The sequence below is a fragment of the Microtus oregoni genome, unplaced genomic scaffold (assembly GCF_018167655.1).
Source record: "Microtus oregoni isolate MIOR12 unplaced genomic scaffold, Mior012 000023F_ref0000262, whole genome shotgun sequence".
Taxonomy (NCBI): Eukaryota; Metazoa; Chordata; class Mammalia; order Rodentia; family Cricetidae; genus Microtus; species Microtus oregoni.
In genome coordinates, this window is record NW_024543082.1 from 21,444,256 (window position 1) to 21,467,425 (window position 23,170).

General features: G+C 39.9%; 1 protein-coding gene across 1 annotated transcript in view; it reads left to right on the plus strand.

Annotated features, from left to right (window-relative positions):
- Nucleotides 1-2,586: 2,586 nt before the first annotated feature.
- The window catches only part of Gap43 (growth associated protein 43), an 87,654-nt gene continuing 67,070 nt past the window's right edge, over nt 2,587-23,170 (plus strand). The window contains exon 1 of the mRNA XM_041673076.1: nt 2,587-2,725. Within this exon, the coding sequence (XP_041529010.1) occupies nt 2,696-2,725 (30 nt within the window). The 5' untranslated portion in view covers nt 2,587-2,695. The remainder of the gene's footprint in view (nt 2,726-23,170) is intronic.

Here is a 23,170-nt window from a genome sequence, read left to right on the forward strand (position 1 = left end):
ACTGAAGCAAGAGAGTAATTAAAGACCCTCCATTTGGTTAGGAATGCACCAAGGTCTATCTGGGGTGGAAGCATCAGTTTGTTCTCCATGGCTTTTGAGGTAAGGGTTGGACCTTGACTGAGGCTCCTTTCAACACAAAATCTACATAGGTTAACCACGAAGGACTAAAAATAATGATGCACCGTGCCATTGTGCAGTGATGAAGGTAAGCGAGTCAAAGATCTTAATTTCTCTTAGTCTTTCAATCCCATCAAAATGAGATGCAGGGTGTCTCCATGCCACTGACCGTCAGACAAAATAAGCTAGAGAAGCTGATGAGGAAAGCCATGCTACAACTTTGGAGTAACATACTCAGTTACAACGAAGTTCATCCATACCCTTGTCGGATTTTGACTCTTCGCTTTTATAACTGATTTATTCCACATTGTTTCTCAAAGTTCCTTCCCACAAATCAAACAGGAAAGAAAGCACAGGGGAGGGCTGCGGTGGTAGAACACATGAAAAGAGAAAGCAAATGATCTTATCACTGGAGTAATACCTGTTTTAGTGATTAAAAGGAAGCTGTTTCTTCTTCTATTCTCCCAGAACTGCTTCCTTCCTTAGGCACTTTCCACCACTAGAAGGGTGATCCTAATCCATAACTTTAATGCCTACATTAAGTCATTTCTCACACCTTCTCTGCCTCTTCTATCACCTATAGACAGGAAAGCTGGTTTTGAAGACTCAACTCTGACAGGGATTATCACAAAGTTAAAGAGATATTAAACCCAGAATGTGTCATTTTGTTTGTGTTTGTTGTGTTGTGTTTTTTGAGACAGGGTTTCTCTGTAGTGTTGGGGCCAGTCCTGGAACTTGCTCTGTAGACCAGGCTGGCCTCTAACTCACAGAGATCCTCCTGCCTCTGCCTCCCGAGTGCTGGGACTAAAGTCGTGCGCCTCCACAGCTCGGCTATGCGTTTTCATTTTTAAAAGAAAATCATAAAATATGAAAACTGAGAAACAAACTGGGGGGGGGGGGGAGACCAGGTGGCTTGGAGCTAAAGCAGGTCATTCTCAGACAGAACCCTTAGGGGTAATTTCTAACCATTATCCCTCATCTCTTCACCCTGGTCATCTGAGATGGTCCATTTTAAGAGGCATATGCCTAGGTGGACTGAGTATCTATGGCACTCAATAGTGCTGAAGTATACAGGATAACAAGCTGTCTGGCTGCTGTCTGTTAAACAAGTTTATGTCTAGAAGGGAGAAGGAACAATATGAGCCATTTAATTAGAGGTGCTTGTCATCACTAATGAACAACAAGGAACAATTTGGGAAGTTCTTTGAAGCAGTCACGTAGACATGCCATCAACATTTCAGGAAAGTTGTTGCCTGTTCTACTGTGATGGCCGAGAGTAGCTCCAGTTAGCCTGTGTACATGGCATTTCATCTTGTAACATGTTGGCCAGGACTGGCATTATGATTTCCATTTTACAGGTAAGGGGCTTTCCAATCCAACAACACTAAATGTCTAAAATTTACATACTACAAACTTACAAGTCACATCTTTCCCCAAGACAAGGGAGGCACTGGAATGAACTGGTGCAGGCTTCAGGGTGTGCAGCTTTGCTCAAGACAGAGCTTACTTGTATCCGTTGTGCTCAAATTGCAAAACATCACTGTCAATGTTATACAACCCTGCCATTCACGTAGACTCAGCTTTTGTGGTAAAATTAGAGGGACCTGCAATTGTCAAATAAGCTCATGTGCATAAGTAAAGAACCCACTATGTGATTTTAGATATGGATGCTCATTCCTAGACAATAGTTATTTCCACATTCTAATCCTGAGGATGCTTAAGTGCTGTGTGTCTGCGCACGCGTATGTGCTGATTGTGTATTGAAGCATAGATGACTTAAGTTTGTGCGTGTCTAAGTGTATACATTTAGGTTACATAAATAAAAACAGTATTTTTGAGGAAACTGAACCTCCATGATTTCTAACAGCACATAAAATCTAAATGGCAGCTATAAGCTCCTTGCATGTTTGTTCTTATGGTCCTGGAAAAGAGGAGAGGTGGGAAAGAGACACAAGCATTCCTCAGGCCCCACTATCCCTAAAACATGTTCATCCACTCTCTAACAGTCTGGAATATCCTTCTCTGCCCCCACCCTATAGCCCTCCCAATGCAGTGCAAAAGTCGGTGGGTAATTGGGTCCAGATTGGAGGTGTTTAAATATTCATGAGGCTGGCAGGGGACTGGGAGGGGGCGACTGTCTAGAATGGGGGTAGGGGCTACGGGAAGTGATTAGTCACTGAAAGCTAGTGAACATTTCTGAGAAAGGGGCCCAGAGAGAAGGAAGAAAAAGATAGATTCGGTAGGGAGTGGAGGAAAAAAAAGAGAGAGAAAAGGAGAGAGGAAAGAGACGGAGGGAGGGAGAGGAGAGGAGAGAGAGAGAGAGAGAGAGAGAGAGAGAGAGAGAGAAGCATGTGCGGTGTGCAATAGCTGTGGACCTTACAGTTGCTGCTAACTGCCCTGGTGTGTGTGTGAGGGAGAGAGAGAGGGAGAGGGAGAGAGGGAGGGAGGAAGGGAGGGAGAGCGCGCTAGCGCGAGAGAGCGAGTGAGCAAGCGAGCAGAAAAGAGGTGGAGAGGGGGGGAATAAGGAAGAGAGGAGGAAAGGAGAGGAGGCAGGAAGAAGGCCGGGGAAGATACCACCATGCTGTGCTGTATGAGAAGAACCAAACAGGTAGAGCTTAAGATTTTTTACTTCTTGCTGTTGTGAAATTGCCAGAGTACAGTATTTCCTTGTAAAAGGCAGGAAAAAAATTTTTTTTCTTTAAAAAAAAAACAAAACTGTTTCTGCCCTGGCATGGTGCTCTGATTTCTTTAGCATATGGTAACTGATGGTTGCATCCCAGCTTTATTCTTTTCTGTCTTTCATGCTTTGGTTTTGGAATGCTGTTACTAATTAGGGCGAGGGGAGAGAAATATGCCGGCTTGGCTGGAAATACCATTCCCTCTCGCCTATTAGTAAGTGCATAGCGGCTAGGTCTCTGGTTTTGAGGGTGTGGATGTGAAAAGGGGTGTGGGGACAATGTAGACTCTATGTCCGAGATAAGAAAGCTATCCTTTATATTATTTGTGAAAAAGCGTGCTTGGGGGAATTATCATCACGGTTGAGCATTGCCTGTTCTGTGATTCAATTTTTCTCACATGTGCTGCGGAAGATACCTGATTTCGAGCTCGCAAGAGCTTTAAAGGGGAGCAGGTAAATGTGGAAAAATACATGTGAAGGTTTTATTTATTTATTTATTTATTTAACGAATGAATGAAACTCATTGGGAGATTTTTATTTTTAAAGAGAGCCTTAAGACAACAGGGGTTGGGGGATAACTAGCTGTTCCGAGGGGGAAAATCCCCTTCCTAAGATCAGAGGCGGATTGTGCGCCAGCTGGTCCGGGAAGAGGGTGGACCACGCCCCTAGGAGCTTTGAGCTTAGATGGGATGGGAAAGGCAAGCCGGTATTACCTGTTGGAAACCGGGGCTTTTCTCTTTCCCCCTTCCCGCGAGTCTTTCCTTACATTCGCAATGACAGGAGGGGTGCTAATATCCCGGAGGATAGGCATGGTGACTCCCATCCATCGGGATCAGGGACGCGTCCAAGACAAGCCAGAATCCCAAGCTCCCCTCCCCCACTGCCTAGATTCCCCCACCACCACCCCGTTTCATTTCAAATTGCTCACTTATTTCTTGAAAGACATTTTGAAACTTAATCGGGGTGAGGGTGGAGAGAAGTGAGAAGCTGGGTATTCTGCAGTAACCCACAGCGTTGCAACCCTCTCCAAACGCAGCCTTCAAACATCCCTGAGGGCACATTTGAGTGGTTTTTGGAGAAGGTTAGGAAGAGAAATGGGTGTGGGGTCTGTGTGCCCGTGTGCCCACGGTGGGGCGGGGTGGGGTGGCAGTCGTGGTTGAAGAACCCCTCTGCACACAGATTGCCTTCGGGGTGGGGTGCAAGGCGGGGGATTGGTATTATCCTCATGCAGGTATTGGAAATTGGGCAATTTGTTAAACACACTCTGAATCCAAAGGGGGTGGAGGAGAGTGCAGAGGAAACAGCCATTCAGCCTGGCCACATGTAGCCAGCGCCCTGGAAGGAGGGGTGGGGAGTGAGGAGGAAAAAGGTAGAGGAAAAGGGGTATAAGCAGAAGGTTCAAGTAGTTAGAGGAGAAGCAAGCCCAAAACAAACAAACAAATAAATGTAAGTACTTGGTTGTGAAGGGATACATGGTGAAAAGTCTGTCAAGGCGGAGCAAAGGGTGCTGCTGGCTGTATCCCTCTTGGTTCCAGAAACTGCTGCTTCCATTGGAACATTTGTAAAACATTTATTCCCATGTCTTCCTTCATTTTTAATATATAAATGTAACAGGTACAGGTGCAAGGGCGAAACACACCCACAAAAATAAATAAATAAATAAATAAATAAATAAATAAATAAATAAGGCTCTAAGAGGATCGCACTGACCAGCTGATGAAAGAAAATTTAGGAAGGTGGAGCCTTGAGGAAACCAATTCTCTTCATTTTCAAGGCTTGAATTTTGGGGGAAAAAAGTGTGCTGGTTGACAGCTTGTTCCCACCCTATTTTTATGCATGGTAGTATGGGAGTATCCACACATCTCCTTCAGTAAAGGGAACCAAGCGTGGTTTTTTAGACAGGGAATTGGGGCTAAAGGAATTCCCTCCCCAAATGAGGACAGCTGTTTTTACTGGCTCCATCTCACTGACAGCCTGGAGCACTCACTCTGGTGTGCAAAGTGATGAAGATGAAATTGTGTGTTTAGGGACTTGTAGGAATTTGCATGTAAATGCAGAGAGCACATGCACACTTCCCATGCAACCATCATGCAAGCGCTCTGTATGGAGTCCATATGCCTGCCTGTGTTTTAGTATCACTGATGCAAACGGGGGGGGGGGGGGGGGATAGAATGTATGGAAACGGTCCTTTCACCCACATGTTTTATAAATAGGTTCTTGGGCATGAAATGGTTATGTGCCCTATGTAATAATGTTATGTGTCATTTGCATAAGTCAGTATTTAAGATATCATTAAACCAGACAGAAGGAAATGGTGTCTTCAGGGCGTGGGCTCATATTACACTGACTGACATTTATATAGTGTGGATCCTTAAGCCTCATGCAGGTTTTCTTCCTGTGGGTGAAATGATCCTCTCTCATTCCAGGAAGAATTTAAGGGCTTCATTTCTTCTTCTGAAAGGTGTTTTATCATTCTAGTTCTTAGTAGGGACTAAAACTAGGGTACAAACCTGCAAAGGTCTAACTCTGCCACACCCATGCAATCCAGCAGCAGTGTGGGAGGGGGACTGGAGGGCTTGCACTTCCTTCCTCTTCCACTTGAGCAGCGCAAGCAAGCAGCCTTAGATAGTTCTAAGTTGTAACACACTGTCAGTGGATGAGAGGAACACATAAATGATCTCTATTAGCCATTATTTACCACAGTAGATTATTAAAGGAAAAAGGAGAGAGAGGAGAGAGAGAAGACAAGGGAGTAGGCAAAGGAGGATTAAAATAAAAGAATCCTGGAGATTTTATTGGCTCATGATTTTCAAATATCTTGGGGCTTACTTTAAATAGCTCAATTACCATGCATATTGCAGACGATTAAAAACTTGCAAGGTGTGATAGTCTACAGAGAAAGAAAACTATGAGATGTTTCCTTTGTTTAAAAATAATGGCTTTATTTTGTAGCTCAAGTGTAAACATTACCCTGCAAGCTAGCAGACCAGGGTCCCCCACCCTAACCCTGCTAGCATATATGCCTTTCCCCCAAATGACAAATAAGTCTCATCTTTGAAAGACAGATCCATGCTTTAAAATTCCAGCCTTGCTCTTCCTTCCCACGAAGAGCATCAGGAGGTGTGGAGGGTACAGCCCTGCTGCTGGGTGAGGGGAACATTCTTTCTAGTAAGAAATTGGATTCCTGCTCAGACTCTCTGAGCCACACCCAGTGGCATCCAGGGACTTAGTCAATTGATTCAACTGAGGCCTTCGACTTAATAGAATTAAATCTGTTTAATATTTTAAAATCATGGTGTCTTCCACATATTTCCAAAATTAAAGAAAAGGAATTATTTAAAAGATTTTTTTTTGTCTGTTTGCTTTTTTCCCCACATCATCTGGACTTGCAGAGAACCTTCCACAGTTTGTGATGAATTCAGAAATGTGTTCATTTCTGATTATTAAAATTAAACCATGGCACATGCACAATGACCCCTGGTCCTTCATGCTAAGAGACTCCTCTGAATGTCACCCTGACCCCTGCCCACTCTACTCCTGCAGACTATGCTGAGGCAACTGGAATCAGAAAACACAGGGTTAAATTGCCTTCTTGCTGAGCTGGTGAGACTGCAGAAACCTCCTTTGATGTAGCAATGTAAAGGGCAAAGCTCATGCTCACCGAAAGAAAGGGTGGCCCAGGGTCTTCTGCTTCTGTCATCGTGAAATTGCTTGTGACACGCCTGGGGCAGAATTAATCCACAGACTTCAGAGTTTTACTTGGTCCCATGGGGAGGACATAGAGGGCTTTCAGGCAATAATGGAGCTATGTGTTAACTCATTGTTTTCCCATGCTATACCACACCCTCCCTGAAGCTGGTCATACTGACTTTAAGACACATACCTTCTTCTATGAATAGCTTAAGAAATGCATCCCTCTCAAAGTTCAAGAGAAGGCACACCATTTAACTCCCTCACGTCTCTGCTAATTCTAAGAGAGTGTCACTTGTTTAAAAGAAAAAAGGGGGGGGGGGGCGGGAGGGTGATTACACCAGAGCCTTGCCTCTTGGATTTTGAGTGTAGACAGGTTGAACCTGTGCCATTGCCTTGAATTCTTTATAGAGGTCCCTGGAGAGTACCATGCTGTGAGTCCTACTTTCTGCCTCTTACAGACTCAGACACCTTGAATGGATCACATCACCTGGGTTTTGTCTCTTCCTGTCATGGGGATGGAAGAACAAGCCAACCAACCAAAGAACTAAGCAAACAGCCCCATCCCCTTTACCTCAAAAGGCTTTATAAGGAAGAATTTTCTCTTACCTGGACAGGGCAGCTTTCTCTCCATCCCCTGTAATTGTCAGGACATTACTTTGTTTTTTGTGATTAGAGATGTTACTTCTGGTCACACTGAGCTCTGCCTGGATTCTTGATCTCTCTTCTGTGTTTCCTCCAGATCGTCAACCACTCCTGCACCTCTCCTTTGAGATTTCCTCAGTTTGTAGTGCTTCAGCTGCTTTTCCTGTGCTCTGTGGATGTGCCCTATCACTTCTGTTCCCAGAGTCTCCTGATCCTTGCATCCCCATTTCTAGAGTACCCCTTCTCTCTTTCCTTTTAGAACAAAGTTTCTAGGAGCATCCCAAGCTCATGCTCCTCTCTGCCACTCATCACTCACTATTCTTCTGCCAGCTTTAAAGAGGCCTCTGCTCCCATGATTCCACTGACACAGGGTACCATTTCAGGTGAGCCATTAGTTTACATCTTATTTCCCTTTGCTCTGCCTTCTCTTTGTGCTTCCCTGATAATTCTCCCAATCCCCCTTCTCCTCAAACAGGACCTGTTAAAAATCCTCTGAAGGATATTTTACTCCCCCAGCCACTCAAGGCCAATGGCTTCCCATCTGTTCTTTGGTGCTTTCCCATGTCACCCCATTCATTAATCCCAGAGAAACACATCCACATTCAGAGCTTCAGTCCTGTCCTGCAATTTTGAGATGTCTATCTTTACCTTCTGGTCTATAGATATCTTGAAGTGTTTTTAGAGAGCCCAGCCCCCCAGTTTCTCCTGTGTCTTTTGCACCAGGTGTCCTCTGTTTTTGGCTGTCCTTGGATTTTCTACTCCAGTACTATCCATCCAGTTTCAGAGCTGTAGAAACCTAGGGTGTGTTCCAAATGTGGTCCTTTATTTCAGCTCCCACAGTCAGTTACAGAATCTTTTGACTGTAGCTGAAAAGACTTGGGATACATTATTTGCTTTTCAACTTTTACCTGTTTGTATAAATAACTTGGCTCAGTCTTTGCGCTACCTTTCACCTGCCCTAAAGCAATAGCTGCCTATATGGGTCCCTAGTTCCACAGGCTCTCTCTTCATTCTTCCAACCAATGGAGAAGCTATCTTTACCTGATGTAAATCTGGTCACACTAATTTCCTCATTAAAATTCTAGAATGTCTCCCCGATGGCTACAAACCATTAAACAACCCTTCAGGATGCATGGCGTGATCTGGTATTGCCTCTCTTCATAAGGCCATCATTAAATACTTCCTATGTTTCATATCTCACTCTTTTGCTTACTTTACACTTTTTCCTTAGCCTGGAAAATTTCCATTTCCCTCATAAGAGTTAGCTCCAGTCTTCTATTAATGAATTTTTATCTACTATTGTTATGACCATATTGTACTTTGAGCTATCTCCATTATCACTTATTGTACCATCTAGTGTGTGTATATATATGTGTGTGTGTGTGTGTTCACACTGTGAGCTTCTTGTGAAAATTGATGAAATTTTATCCTTTCTCTGTCTTTACTAATTATCATACTGTCTAGTTCCCGGGTGAATACTTTGAATTATGAATGGTCTGCTTGCCAAACACATATGGAACTAGACGTTCAGTCTTGTCACAAGTTGTGGCATATTTAAATGAATAGAATCACTAGTGGATTTTAAGGAAGCTACTGACAAGTAATTTTAAAGTGGAATTCATTCTCATTGACCATTGCTACAAACTTATAGATGTGGCACCTGTCTGATTTTTGTGCAAGCAGGCTCCAAATTATCCCTCTTATACACTGCATTTCTCCAAACTGCCTTAGCTGCAGCAACCAGGAGACTCCCTTACCATACTCACCATCCTAGCGCCCAAAACCTGGCCTATCGTAGGATGTGAAGAATCCCAGTCTAGACTTGGCTAGTAAACTCTTACAGCTCCACAAGGCCTTTGTTTGCAGCCTGGTGTACTCATGATCCTTGCTTTGTTCTACAGATATCCTTAAAGACTTCATGTCCATCTCCCGCTGTTCACAGCTGTTTGATTTTACTTAGCGGGTAGTATTAGCCTGTGTTGAAGAGTATGATCAATAATTATTTTTATCTACATTTGAACTTTGTTCTTCTCTGTGAAGTATATAAATTATATTATCTATCAACATCCATCTTGTGTAGAGCGGAAGGGAGGGTGAATAGTAAGAAATCTCTTAAAGTTGGGCTAAACATGGAGGAATCAGATCATTTGAATCTTTGCCAGTTTTGAACAGACTTCAGAGGTTTGGGTCTTGGTGCAAGCCTATGGCATCCAGTATGGAGAAGATTGCAACTACACATTTCCATGATGTCAAGGGATGTATTCCCATGAACTTAGTTGGGATGCCTTTGTAAGTGAAGTTTGTGTTTCATTGCCAAAAGATGGATGGTATTTCTCAACCCTCATGTCCTTGTCCTATATCCTACTAAATGTTGTACATATCCCTAGCTTAGGATTTTCTTACCTGCCCCCTTCCAATGCAAATGAAGTTTTTCAGATTTCTGCTAGTGCTTGGTATTAGGGACTAGTGAAAGTGAACGTTAGTTAATAAAAAGTATACCTTGCCCAACTTCCCAATATGTATTTTAGGCAAATTAGGCACTTTAAGGTATGCCTAGCACTTGGGGACTTCCCATACATATTTACTTTAGGGGATGTATATAGGGATTGAGTACTCATTATGGGACCTAAAAAGACATTTTCTGAAACCAAGACCGTCCTTGTGTAGCTATTCAGAGCTGACTGTGTGTTCTGCTCAGTGCTATCGATCTTTCCAACAGGACAACTGTGGTTAAAGTTACAGTTCTCTGTCTTATTTGCTTGGAGTGGCATACTTCAGTCATTTTGGGTTCAGTGTGGGACTGTGAATTACTGCGTTTCCAATCCGTAATTATGTAGCGATCCTGCTTTCTTAGATGCTGTTTGTTTAATGTCCTGTTCCATGTCTTTATAGTGGAATAAACCCCTCCCCTGGGTTCTAGACCTGGCTCTGCCAATTGCTTGTCCTGTGATCTTAGGTAAGTAATTTAATTTCTCTGAGCCTCAGTTTATTCATCTGTATTATTGGCATAATAAAAGCCTCCAAATCCTGACTCACTTTCTTTACTAGGTTGGCATGAGGCTCAAATAAAGTGATGAAAAATAAAAGTATTTATGTAAACAATGACTTTTTGACCCTCCTTAAAGTGTTTATGGTGCTACACAAGCAAGAAGTACCAATGTTGTCTGCATCAAAGATATATATTCTCCACATCCCTCTCCTGTTCTCTACTAAGTAAATGTTAGCTCTACACTGATGGATGGGAGCAGAGTAGATCTTTACCATTTTCTTTGAGAACCTGAGTGACAGAATTCAGATAAGCACACACTAAAATTGTCCTTAACTCGAAAATGTCAGGAATGTGAGAAATATCTACTATTTTCCTGTATATCATTTTTTCCCTTTATATTCCAACTTCTCTGTTTGCTATGCTGCTTGCCTCCACTCTCCCTCAACACTGCACCTCCAAACTGGCTTCTGAGCATTATCAGACAAGCTGTGCTCACATTATCACATGAGGGCCCAGTCAGGCAGAAGAAGGTGGAGGGACGGTAGGGCTGCTCTGGAGCCTGGAAATGGAGTTGCCGCCTGGTTGGAGGCCCAGCAGATTATTAGCTGGCACCATTTCCATCCACAGCAGTTTCAGGGCTTGTTGATGCACCACTAGGAAACCTTGATTTGAAAAGCGCAGAATCCTGAATCTTTTAAAACTCAACTCCGGATGCCTTAAGCAATCTTACAAGTCCACAGATCTCTAAGAAGGACATTCATTTCCATTGGCTTCATAGTTAAGACTGTGATAAATTACCCATTTAACATAACACAATTTGTCAACTTTTCATACAAAGCAAAATAATTCTGTAATACCTACTCTACAAGAAAATGAGTTTTATATGTATTTGGAATTATATTAAGGCTTTTTTTTTTTTGAGACAGGGTTTCTCTGTAGTTTTGGAGCTTGTCCTGGAACTAGTTCTTGTAGACCAGGCTGGTCCTGGACTCACAGAGATCCATCTGCCTCTGCCTCCCAAGTGTTGGGATTTAAGGCATGAACCACTACTGCCTGGCTTTGAGATTATTTTAAAATAATCAGATCACGTTAGTGCAAAGGTTCTGTCTTTCATAGAAGCCAAATGTCTAACATAAAAAAACCCAACATGACATATTTTATAACAACAAGTTTTGCATAAAGGATCCAAGAAGGACTTGTAATAGAAAGGATGCTAATGATACCTAGGGTTAAGCTACTGTTCAGAAGGAAAAATGTTTACAGTTGTATTTATAGTTTGCTAATGGTCAATATCATCTTTAATCTCTCTCTTGTCTCTACTGTTACTTATGAGTTTCTTGACTAGGTATAAATATCAAAGTTTGACTTTAAGTGTGCATAAAAATAATCCATTAGAAGGAACTTAGAGATCTTATGAGTTTGGAAAAAAAATCCAAGCCTAAAGCAACCAGGGCTGATGTGGGAACTTCAACAGAAGAAACTCATTCATGAGCCCTCTCTATTAGGGTTTTCATTAAAACAGTTTAGTTCCTAGCACCTCAGCTTCTCTTCCTTTTTATAAAGGGATAGAGAGGAAAGAAATTAAGGAGGTATAAGAAAGGGAGATAAAGAGGGGGGAGGAAGGTAGGGAGAGAGGGAGACAATGTTTTATTGGTCTTGCTTGGATCAACTACTGCCATTTGGACAATTCTATGGGATTGTAAGAAAACCCAAGTCACATAGTTTCTGGAAGTCCACACCTGTAAATCTAAGGAGAGAGTCAATGCTGAGAAAGAGTCCCAACATCTATCCCCCCCCCCCCACACACACACACACGCCTGTCATAGTGCAGCTACTCGGGTCCAGACGAATTCCCTCAGCTGTGTTGGGTCCCTACGTTTTTCTTCTCAGTTTTGCTGCTTCTCTTATTCACAACGAGTGCCCTTTCTGTTGTTGTGATATACCTCTCCGATGAAAAGCAACTTAGGGATGATAGGGTTTCTTTTGGCTTATGATTCCAGAAAAATAGAGTCCTAATATGGGAAAGGTGTGATGACAGCCAGGAAAAGCATGGCGATGAACAGAAGGTTGGTTGATCACATTTGCAACCACACACAAGAAACAAAGAGAGAGAAGTGGAAAAGGCTATAACCCTTAACTTCCGCATGGTGTACTTCCACAACGTCCTCAAACAACACCGACTAGGGACCAAGTGTTAGATGCGTGACTCAATGGGTGACGTTTCTCATCCACACAACCACAATACCCTTAGCATTAGTGGAGTTCTAAAGGGAAGTAGTTGTCTCACAGCTTACAGATTTTATTCACCCAATAAAGGTTGGAGCCAGTCTCTATTATATCTGGAGATATAAGCACCAGATTTCCACTGCCTTCTAGAAGCCTACACCTGACAGGTACCTTGGTTCTAAGACAAATCCTAGTTGTTGTATATTCCTGTTAACTTGGCATGGCATATCTAACTCTTCTTTTATAGTTTATAGAATCAATTTCTGCCCAAAGATTGAGCAATAATGGGTGTAAAACAGATCTACGCACTTTATCCCAGACAAGCGCTACTCCTTGATATTAGTCATCTCATTTTGAATGTTCTTGAATTAATTCCAGCAATCATCACCATATTTATCTATTTTTAGCAAATTGGCACTTTCTAAAATATTGAGCTGTTGTCTCCATATGCACTAGCTTGCTCTAAATGTAGAATGTTGGTAATTAGCCTCACATCCATTGTTTGTAATTCCTGTTCCAATAACTATTCAAAACGATGTTTTTAAATGGAAATTGGAAAAACCCTAATATCTTCCCAATAATGACTGTGTAAAAGAGCTAGAAGAGGCAAAAACAAAAATAAATAGCACCAACTTCAAAGGTTAAGCAAATGCAAGTATCAGCTGCTTTAAACAGTGACGTTAAGAACATCTTAGCATAATGAGCCTAGAATCTAAGCTTTTACTCATCTTGGATTTGTGTATACATATACATGTATATGCATGTGTGTGATATGGTGTATATACATATTAATCTATCTAAAATAATAGACGGTGAGCCAGTAAAAAACATCCTTCTTTCATGTAACCTTCAAATATTAAAAATGTTTTTCCTTTTATTTGTTTTCATCTCAGAATATACCATTCAACATTATATTTTTTCTATACTAGGTCTCTGACTCTTCTATTCTTGGGGATATTTTTTAGATCTGCCAGCCTATTTCTGGGTTTCCAGATCTTACCATAGAAATAACTGCTTTTTTTCCTTACCTTATGAAGCCATAGCATCCTTTGCTGAAGGCTATTTGTAATGTCTTCTATACTTTTTCATTCATTCTTCTGAAAATCTTTCTCAGCAAGTGTTCAGAAAAGGGTCAGGTCATAGATAGCCAAGGCTCAAACCACCACCACAATCTATAATGAATTAGCCTCCTCTTGGTGCATTAAGATGAGTATGAGTAACAGTTACATAACATCCTCAGAAGAGAAGAAAGTACTTATTGTGTTACATGGTTCAAATAAGAAACAAGTGATAAAATTAATAGTCACCAAGATTCCCTGTTTCAGTAAAGCCAGTGCTTACTGGCTGCTACTGAATTTTACATTTAAGTTAGCTTTCTCCCAGAATTCCAATGATTTTCTTTGTTTAGAGAGCTAATTATAATTTAGTTATATGTGATTTTTTTTCAAGGCTCCCCCAAATTTGATAACTATCCGGTAGTCTTCTACTGAGGTTTACATTAACCTAGCTTGTGAATTTAAATAAATTTAATATCTATGGTTATTATCTTTTTTGAAGGAAAATGATCAAAAGGTTGAGCGAAGTTTTTCCTAAGGATTCTGAAACTATAGAATCTGAATTCTGAAGAAGAAAAGCTAACCTTTTCTTGGACTAGGTCTCAGTGTACTTAGTACAAACTTAAGTACTAGTTGTCCTTTGCTTCTTCTCATTGCCAATGTCACTGCTTTGAACGTCTTTTAGGCTCTCCTACCCTTCCTACCCTGAATGGAGAATTTTCTAACTTGCAATGGTTTTTACCTACTCTTATGGTTGGTTCTCACATGATTCTCATAACTAGCTCACAAATTCTTTGAGGTTAAGACATCCAGTTGATGATCTGGCTTAAGAAACATGGATTGAAGGATCCATTAATGTATAGTCTGTGATGAACTCTGAATTAATTAGGCTTGAAGATACTGCACAAAAAAATCCCAGAAGTTCCAGTAGAGTCTCAGAAAGACAAATGGGACTATCTTGTCTGACCTCTTTAGGATATTCAAAATTATGAACAATGCCTCCCTCCTGGAGTCCATTTTTTCTTGGCTTTTATAATATACATTTCTGTTGGAATTTTCCTCTGTTCCTGTTTATATAGCACCTATCCAGCTTCACATTGATGGCTTCTCCTCCTCCTCTTTTTCGTTGTCTTGGTGTTACTAAGACTTTTGTCATTATTATGACTTAAGGCAGGGCACAAATGTTGTTGTCTATGGCTGTACCATTCATGTGGGTTAGAGAGCCTCAGCTGGGAGAATTCCAGGCTCTCCAGTCAAACTTATTTTACAAAAGTTTGCATATAACTGTCCCTTGGAATAAGTCCTGATCTCTTAATTAAATCTCTTTCTCATCTACTCACATAACTCACAAATTGGACACTTGAGTCTTCTCCAATATCTTTCATCATTAGACACTTGTGGGTACCCCTAGTTTCTATGAAAACAATAACAAATTAATAAAAATAAATTTCTTTTCTCCTTTACTCCATTTCCTACCTCCAATCTGTCTTCTGGTCATCCTTGATGCAATCAATCATCTATAGTAGAAACCAAAAAATAGGTTACCTTTTAGTTTCCCTTTTATTCTTAATACATCTAGCAGTGTTCTTCTTTCAGAAGCTAAAGTTATCTCTTTAAAGGTGTCCCTCAAAATGTGTGCCTCTGAAAGGTTTCTCCTCTACCTGTGATCAAAACCAGACTCACAGTGACTAAGGCCTTTAATTCCTATATGTTCAGGCCTTGTCTTCTTCTCTGGCTTCTTAGATTTATTCTCCTCCTGGTCACTGAATCTTCGGCCTTCCTTTTAGTTTATAAAACACATCAAGTGTGGCTTCTCTCCAAGTTAGTTGCATGTGTTGTTTCTGAGCCAAGAATTCTCTTCCCACTATTTACTGAAAGGGTTATTTTCATCTAGGCAATTTCTGGGTTACTTTCAACACACCACATTTCTTCTGTTGTTAAGACTGCATACAATCTTAATCAGAAGGGATATTTGTTACCTTTCTTGCCCCTAATTATCTCTTCAAGCTTCCAAGCCATCCAATTTCCATCCCAGACTTCCTTGCAATTCTCTGGTCTCATTTCACTACTTTCTTCTTGCTAAACACTTTTCCTGATTAGAGTCCTCCTCTTTACCTACATAACACAGTCTTGGCTACTCACGTGTTCTCTGTTCTCGGTACACTACCTTCACATCTGACCCACTTTATAATATGCGTTCTCACCACTGTCTCTTTTTCAACAGGAGTTCCTTCAGGGCAGGGTTCATGCTTCATTTTCTGGCCAGGTATAGCTTTGGTTCAATGACTGACAGTAGGAGTTGAGCAAGCAGTCCATACAATGAACAAATACTAGTGTCTAACACGTACTGTGTGATGGCACAATTTGGTTAGGACTAGGACAAAGGTTGCTGAACTCCCACTGGTCAGTTATAGACGCTGCCCAATTGTGGCACAGCCCATAATAGGGCACCTAATAGATATCTCACACAGAGCTAAGACCACATAATCCTGGATTTCACCCAAGTAGGGCCAGCTGGTTGCTTCAGCAAATAACAGTCACCATTTTGTAGACCGATCCCTTATTGTGATCAGAATACAGCAATACCAATACTATCAACCACTGTCTTGCTACAGATTTGTAGTTACTTTGAAATATACAGTGCTTTCCCAGCCAATAATTCCGTCTGCTAAACCAAATCCTGAGTGTTCTGCCCGTTCATAAGGCATCCAAAACTGCTAGTTTTGGTATTGCTTCTGTGGGATTCCTGGTTCAACTTCCTGCTCATTATATGACCTATAATTGTGAATAATATATACTTTCCTAACTCCAGTCTTTAATTTCTCCTTAGATAAATTATGTACAATAATGTTTAGTTACTGTTGTTTTTTCCTGGCCTTCAACTACTGTGATGGCATCTCTTAGAGACTGCTCTACTCATTCCCAAACCCATTAACAGAAGTGAAGATACTAATAGATTTCACTGGGGGATGGGCAAGGATGGTCATGCCAATACCTAGGAAGATGATGATTTCAACATCCAATGTCTCTTCCACACAGTGATAAAATTTCTGGGAACTAAGACCAGGCTTCATCATGAAATTCTAGTAAGGAGGAATATACCCTTTTATTTGTGAAAATCGGTTCTGAGAATCACAGAGGGGGATGAATGACCCACGAACTTTAGGAAACTAGACTATTTATTAACTAAAAGCTAACTGACATAGAGAACAAATCTTTTATGTTTTTGTCTGCATCGGAAGTTAATACTTGTTAAGAATTATTCCCTTAGGAAACAATAATGGAAAATTTAAACCAATAACTATAAAATTAGAAAGATTCAAGCCAACCAGTTTTGGAATATACTGCACATGGAAGTCAAATTTGGCAAAAACCAAAAGAATATCATTTTCCTGTTCAGAGAGTAAATGATTACAAGAAAAGCAATATAAAGCTGATTTAAGCTGAAAAAACTGTGAGTCACCTTTCTCGGTTGTGCGTCTTTATTTTGGTAATTGTGTGGGAGGTGGAGAAGATGCTTGAGTAGTTTAGGTTGCCGAGAGAGTGGATTAGAGAGGAATTTAATATTGGAGGAATTTTTTTTTTTTTTTTTTTTTTTTTTTTTTTTTTTTGGTGAGACAAACCAGTCAGGGATAAAATCACAAAGAGCCACTTACAGGAGAAAGTTTGATTTTTTTTCCAGTGACCAACTCTACATGCCTCCACTTCCTGTCTTTACAGATCATCCCTTTAGGTGATTTTCACAACATAATTCTTTGATGGAATAGAAAACTACTAGCAAATCAGGGCTCTGGACTCCACAATTGATGTTTGTGTTGATCGGCACCACAGAGTCAGGCTGCAGGAGTTGCTCGATTAGTTATACCTGGGAAATGGTCATGTGATGCCCCGGGCATGGCCAACGAATCAGAATTTCAGTTAAATCACATTTAAGATGAATTCTGCAGGACTTACTAGGTCTACTCTTAAAGCCACCTACTAACTTTCTTAAATATTTCAAAGATTAGCATCCTCATTTTCTGTTAGCTAAAGATAATTACTGCATTGATTAATTGAATATAAAAGAGCTTGTGGATTAGTTGTTATTTTCAATTAATTTTTAGTTAAATACACTTTTTGACTTAGAAGAAATATTGCTCAGATCATAAACTCATTATATTGTTAAAATACACTGCTTTGGATAAAGCAAAGTTTGGTGGTCAAGTAATCTATTTAAGCAACCCCATCCTGTCTGTCCTGAGGCTTTGAGGATGATGCTTTGAGGATGGAGGTTTTGGAATACTTATGTATGGGCCACCTTCCATGGAGCTGATGTCGGGACATTCAGTGCTCAAGGTACTTAATCTGGGAGAGGGCCAAACTGGAACATTTTTCCTGGATCAGTCTTTAATCCTTTAAAGAAGATAGACTAGTAACTTGTGGCAGATCTTTGAATTCTCCTATCTTCACACTTTTGAAACTGAAGCCAGCCTTTATATATGGACCATTAGTGAACATGGTTCTTTTACAAATGGTGGCCACAAGCTATTGTGCTGCTGTTTGCCTTTTGGCTCTATTTATATATTAGTCTTTTTTATATGATTTTATTTTCTGAAGACAATATTTTCCTCAAATATCTTACGAGTATATTTTATTTATTTAAGATGAATTTATTTATCATCTACCCTAAGCCCAAGATTACATCAAATGCTTAAAATACAGAAATAATATTTTAAAGAGAAAACAGCTGCTATGTGTGTGTCAGCTTGAAAGCCTGTGGTCTATATTATCTTCTGATTGTTTAATTAATCTAAGGAACTCTCTGCATGATTGTTCAAAGATATTTCCTATCATAGAAATAATAGACTTATTTCTTCTTGTACAGTTGGGTTATCCACTCAGCTCTGGAGGTTTGGGGGTGAATTTTCTCAACAAAATGATGTTCATAGGCCTAAAGATGGAAATAGTACAGTCCTCAAAGATTTCGATGATTAATTAAGTGTACACACACACACACACACACACACACACACACACACACACACCTTAAAACCTAACTGGCATGTAGTAAATACTTAATTTTAGCCATTGCTTATTCTGGTTGATACAACTACTTACAGATCCATGTTTAAAAAAAAATCACCTCTCTAGGTATCTTTTTATAAGGATTCTCAAAAGGCTAGTTTCTGGATTTAGGGTTACATATGTGTATATATGTACATAAATGTATTGTATGGAGTTTGTGAACACAAAATGTTTGACAAAGGAAAGAGATATTAATGCTACTGAACTCAATTTTATATATTCTGGGCTTCCAACACACTTTAGGACTAAATGTATTGGTTGTTGGAGTCTGGAAATCGGATGTAGAATTAGCATAACATGTAGGTGTGGCCAACATGAAAGAAGACCAAGCCTCCTCAACTCAGGCTGGAAAGGATAGTTGCTTCTAGGAAGCTGAGCATGGGCAAGACTAGAGTTAGCCACTTTTACCCACTTTGAACCTTCAGTCAATGAAGCAGAGGTGCAATGTACATTACAAAATCTTCAGTGGTTGATGAGTCCGTGTCCTATCCAGTTGGCCTCTCCTTCATTGTGTTCCCTTAGGTCACTTTTTTCCTTGGTTCCAGCATGCGTTTTGAACCTGTTTCACTGGCCTTCCCATTAACAGCATGAACTCAAGTATTACCGTAATCCAAGCCAGGTTATATTGTCTGCACAAGAATCTCACAGATACAACATTAAGTGCAGAAATCAGGCTTGAATGTATAGTATTTCTTACCTGGCAAATTTTGGTGGACAGCATTGTGTCTTTGGATCTGGGTGCTCCCTCTAATTGAAAAGCTTGCTTTTGACACATATTCATGATCGACCCCCTTACTTTCTTCAACATCTCAGCTGTTCAATCTCAGCAAAGAAACTTCTTCTCACTGCCTTATATAAAACAGCACCCACGCCATGCAGCCCTCACCTGTTGCCTTTCATGCATTTCCATCTTTACCGCCAGCCATGGTTTCAACCCCAGGTGTTAATTTATTATAATCTGCACACTCAGTGGGATGTGAACTGCGTATAGGTTTTGAGACTCTGCTGGGGACATGTATTTGCTGTAGCCTCACTCAGTGCCTGACCTATCGGAGTTATTTAAGAAATGTGTATTTAATTCTGAAATGCACAATTTAAACTCTGCTGAGCCATAAGAATAAGCTGAGAAATGCCATTGCTGAAGAATACTTTCCCCCTCTCCCCACATCATTCCTGATTTTTGTCCCTTATTCTTGACCAACAGCATCTCAGATGTTTCAGTCTGGCTGTCAGGGTAAGATACACGACCAAGTGAATCTCCAAGGAGGACTGAAAGAAAACTTTGGTTCTGTCTCATGCTATAAAATGTCTATTTATTTCTTCTTTTACATCTTAATTGTTTAAATATTTGGGGAAGGTTTCCCTGCTGTGATAAATTTATACTCATTAAATTGTCAAATGTGACTGTATTTATTTATTTATTTATTGCAGGCACTGCTGGGGTGATGCTTGCTTTTGCCACTGGCACCATCTGGTTTTGACTGATTATGGCATTTTACCTGATAGTCGCAGGGCAGGACTATCAGGGTGATGAATGGGTGGGAGTAGGAGGAGGTCAGACTGTGGTGGTGGTGGGGGAGAGGTGAGCAAGCCTGGAGCAGGGAGCCTGACACCTCGAGGCATCTAAAGCACCAGGATAAAGCGTCCACCCATTTGCATTCTGGGTTACCCTTCAACGAGTGAACATAGCAACACCTACTAGAGATAAAAGTAGCAAGATCTTCTAGAGGAGATTTAAGTTTCAAAGCAAAGTGAAAATTTCTTTGTGGTTACTGACTGTTGTGATTGCTCCTAAAATTTCACACAATTCTTCACATCTGTGACTTCTAAGTGGAATTTTTTAAAGTGACCCTTGCAGGATATTTGAAAACACTCTGAGGGTTGTAGAACTGATGGGGGAAAAGTATAGTAGAACTGGAAGGATGGAAGTCACAATTCCTGTGGCTGTAACAATGTGACCTCACACCACTTGATACCCTGGGCTTACAGCCTGATCTCTACCAAACCTTTCATTTGAGGTGAAAGTTGGGGGTGGACTCTGTTAATGTGGGATGTGTTCAGCATGTCTGAGTTTATCTCACTGTCTTGTGGCAGGAAAGCTAGAGAAGCTATTTAATCTTTCATCTTTCCCCGGTGAGAGAAATAGCTTTAAAGCACATGTATGGTTAGCCCTAATATGTCTGAATATATTAATATTTCCATTGATCTCTAATTTAGAAAGGATTTTAGAAGCTATGTTATCCATGAATTATTCTTTTATTCATTAAGAAATGTTTATTAAGTACCCAGTATAAAGGATGCCAACTAAAGCCATTCTGTTGAAATATTTAGATACAGGGATCTGAACAGTGTCTAAATTCAAGTGCTAAAGAATTAATTTTTATTGTTATTGTTATTATTACTAATATCAGTGGCTTTTTGAAATATGGTTTATTGTGTAACCAAGATGGGCCTTAAATGAAAAAAAATTATCCTGCCTCTATCTTTCCAGTGCTGGGATTATAGACTTTTGTCTTTATTTCTCAAATTTCACTCTCTCTGCCTGTTCTCTGAGCTCATACAGAGATGGACCAATGCCAGGCTTATAATATACATAATATAATTAAGGCCACAAATATCATCTCACAAAGCCTCTCTATGCATCTCAGGTGGTTGTCCCTGGTATTAATTGAATCTTAAATAACTTCATTTAGTTTTATCAGTACAGTAAAAATCAAAGTTTTAAAGTAAAGCCAAAGTGCTAAAATGGAATTTTTCATGTTTGCAATGATTAAAAATATCTCACAGAAGGTATTGCTTGAAGCTTTTCAGCATTGACCCTAGATTTAAGGCATTATGAAGTCTTATAAAATAGAAAATATAATGCATATAAAAATGAAAACCCTGGAATTTAGAGACTTGAGAGATTGATATCTTAGGTGTACAGTAAAGGTTAATTTTCATTAAACAGAAGTTTGACTTTTATAATAATTGGTAAAAAGAAAACACTAGACTAATTTTCAAGCTTTTAAATACATCAGTACAAAAGCCTATTGGATTATGCCTTCTTATAGGATTATTCTTAAACCATGATCTAAGAGTCTCCTGTTATTCTCTCACTGCCAGGATCCAGAAACTTGGTGCCAAGGGTAAGTCAGCCTTGGATAAACAGATTGTCTGGCCTGGGCCACCAATCTGTCCAATGTTTGTGACCTATAAAGATTTCTCCTGCAGGCAGCACTGTTTGTGTCAACTGTGTGTGCATAGAGGAAACTTCCCAAGCTGTCACTTCTCAGGTTTGTTTTGCTTTTACAACTAGTTACCACTGCCTTCTCCCCTCTCTTCCTCCTCCTCCCTCTCTTCCTCCTTCTCCTTCCTGGTTTTCTTTGAATTGAATAAAGGCTTAATGAAGGTGTACCCTTTGGTCAAAGGTTAGAAAATAAAGACTTCAGGATTATAGCACTTTAAGCTTCAAAATGTGTTTGTTGTATAGAAAGGACTGGGGTGGTTGTTATAGGTGGCTAAAGGAAAAGGAAGCCTTCTAATATTCTATATTAAACATAATCTTCAGAAATATTTACCTACTAAGTTAATAGGCAGCCTTCTTTTACAGACATAACATAGCTAGCATTAAACACCAATGCAAGAGGCTTCTCGGCAGATACTCATCTGTAAGTTGGCACCACATAGTAAATCATCAGAAACTTTACCCTCTTTTACATATTAACAACCAGCCTGTCTGTGTTCTGTAAACCCTCATGGTCAAACAGAGTCTATTAGATGCCTTGGGGCATATTTTGATGGGGACAGTGGATTAAAATTTTCATTGCGAGGTAGGAGGATGCTATCCTAAGAACCCTAAGCCTCACCTGTTGAAATTCTAACTCTTAATGTGATGATCAAGCACTGTTTATGAACCAGAATGCAAATCTTCTCTAAATGCTAACTCTGTCTGCTCTGTGATCCTGGACATCCCAGCCTTCAGAGCTCTGTTGTTTATAAGCAATCCAGTTTCTTTTATTTTGCATAGACTCAGAGAAGAACAGGGCTGATATTTCATAACTATGTATACACTAAGAATATCACTCAAGAAAACAGAACAAAGCTGTTGATTAAAGCAGGGTTTCTTGATTTTTTTCCATTCATTGTCCCTGTCACCTAGGAAGTTTTTATGTGATCCCAGTAAATAGGTATGTAAAATGAATATGCAAATAAAACATTTACTGATAATAACTTATAAATATATTTTAAGCAATTTATTTGACTTTTACTTTATCACTTCTTAAAGACAAGCAAATCTTTGCATTAATAAGATGACTATTTATGCTTTTTATTTTTATATAAATAATTGGATCTTAGGTGAATATTTGATATAGTAGGGTATAGATAATGTTCACTGCTTTTCAGTGATGATCAATATTTGGATGATTTTCAATAATGATTCAGAATTGCCAGTGATGAAAATATTAGGTCACAAATATGTATATAACATGATAGAAGGATGTAACAGGTCATTTCAGGATTTTTTTTGAAACTTTGTCTCAATTCCAAGCCAAGGTTCCAATTCCAATTCAAGGTTCTTTGAATAACTTTTGATGAAACTCAAGTCAACAACTCAAACAGCAATTCTTAAAGTCAGATATTGTAAAATAGTACAAACTCAAATGCACTAATTCAACACTTTCATGATGAAGATTCTAGAACAGTAAGAAAATGCTATGTCTTTAT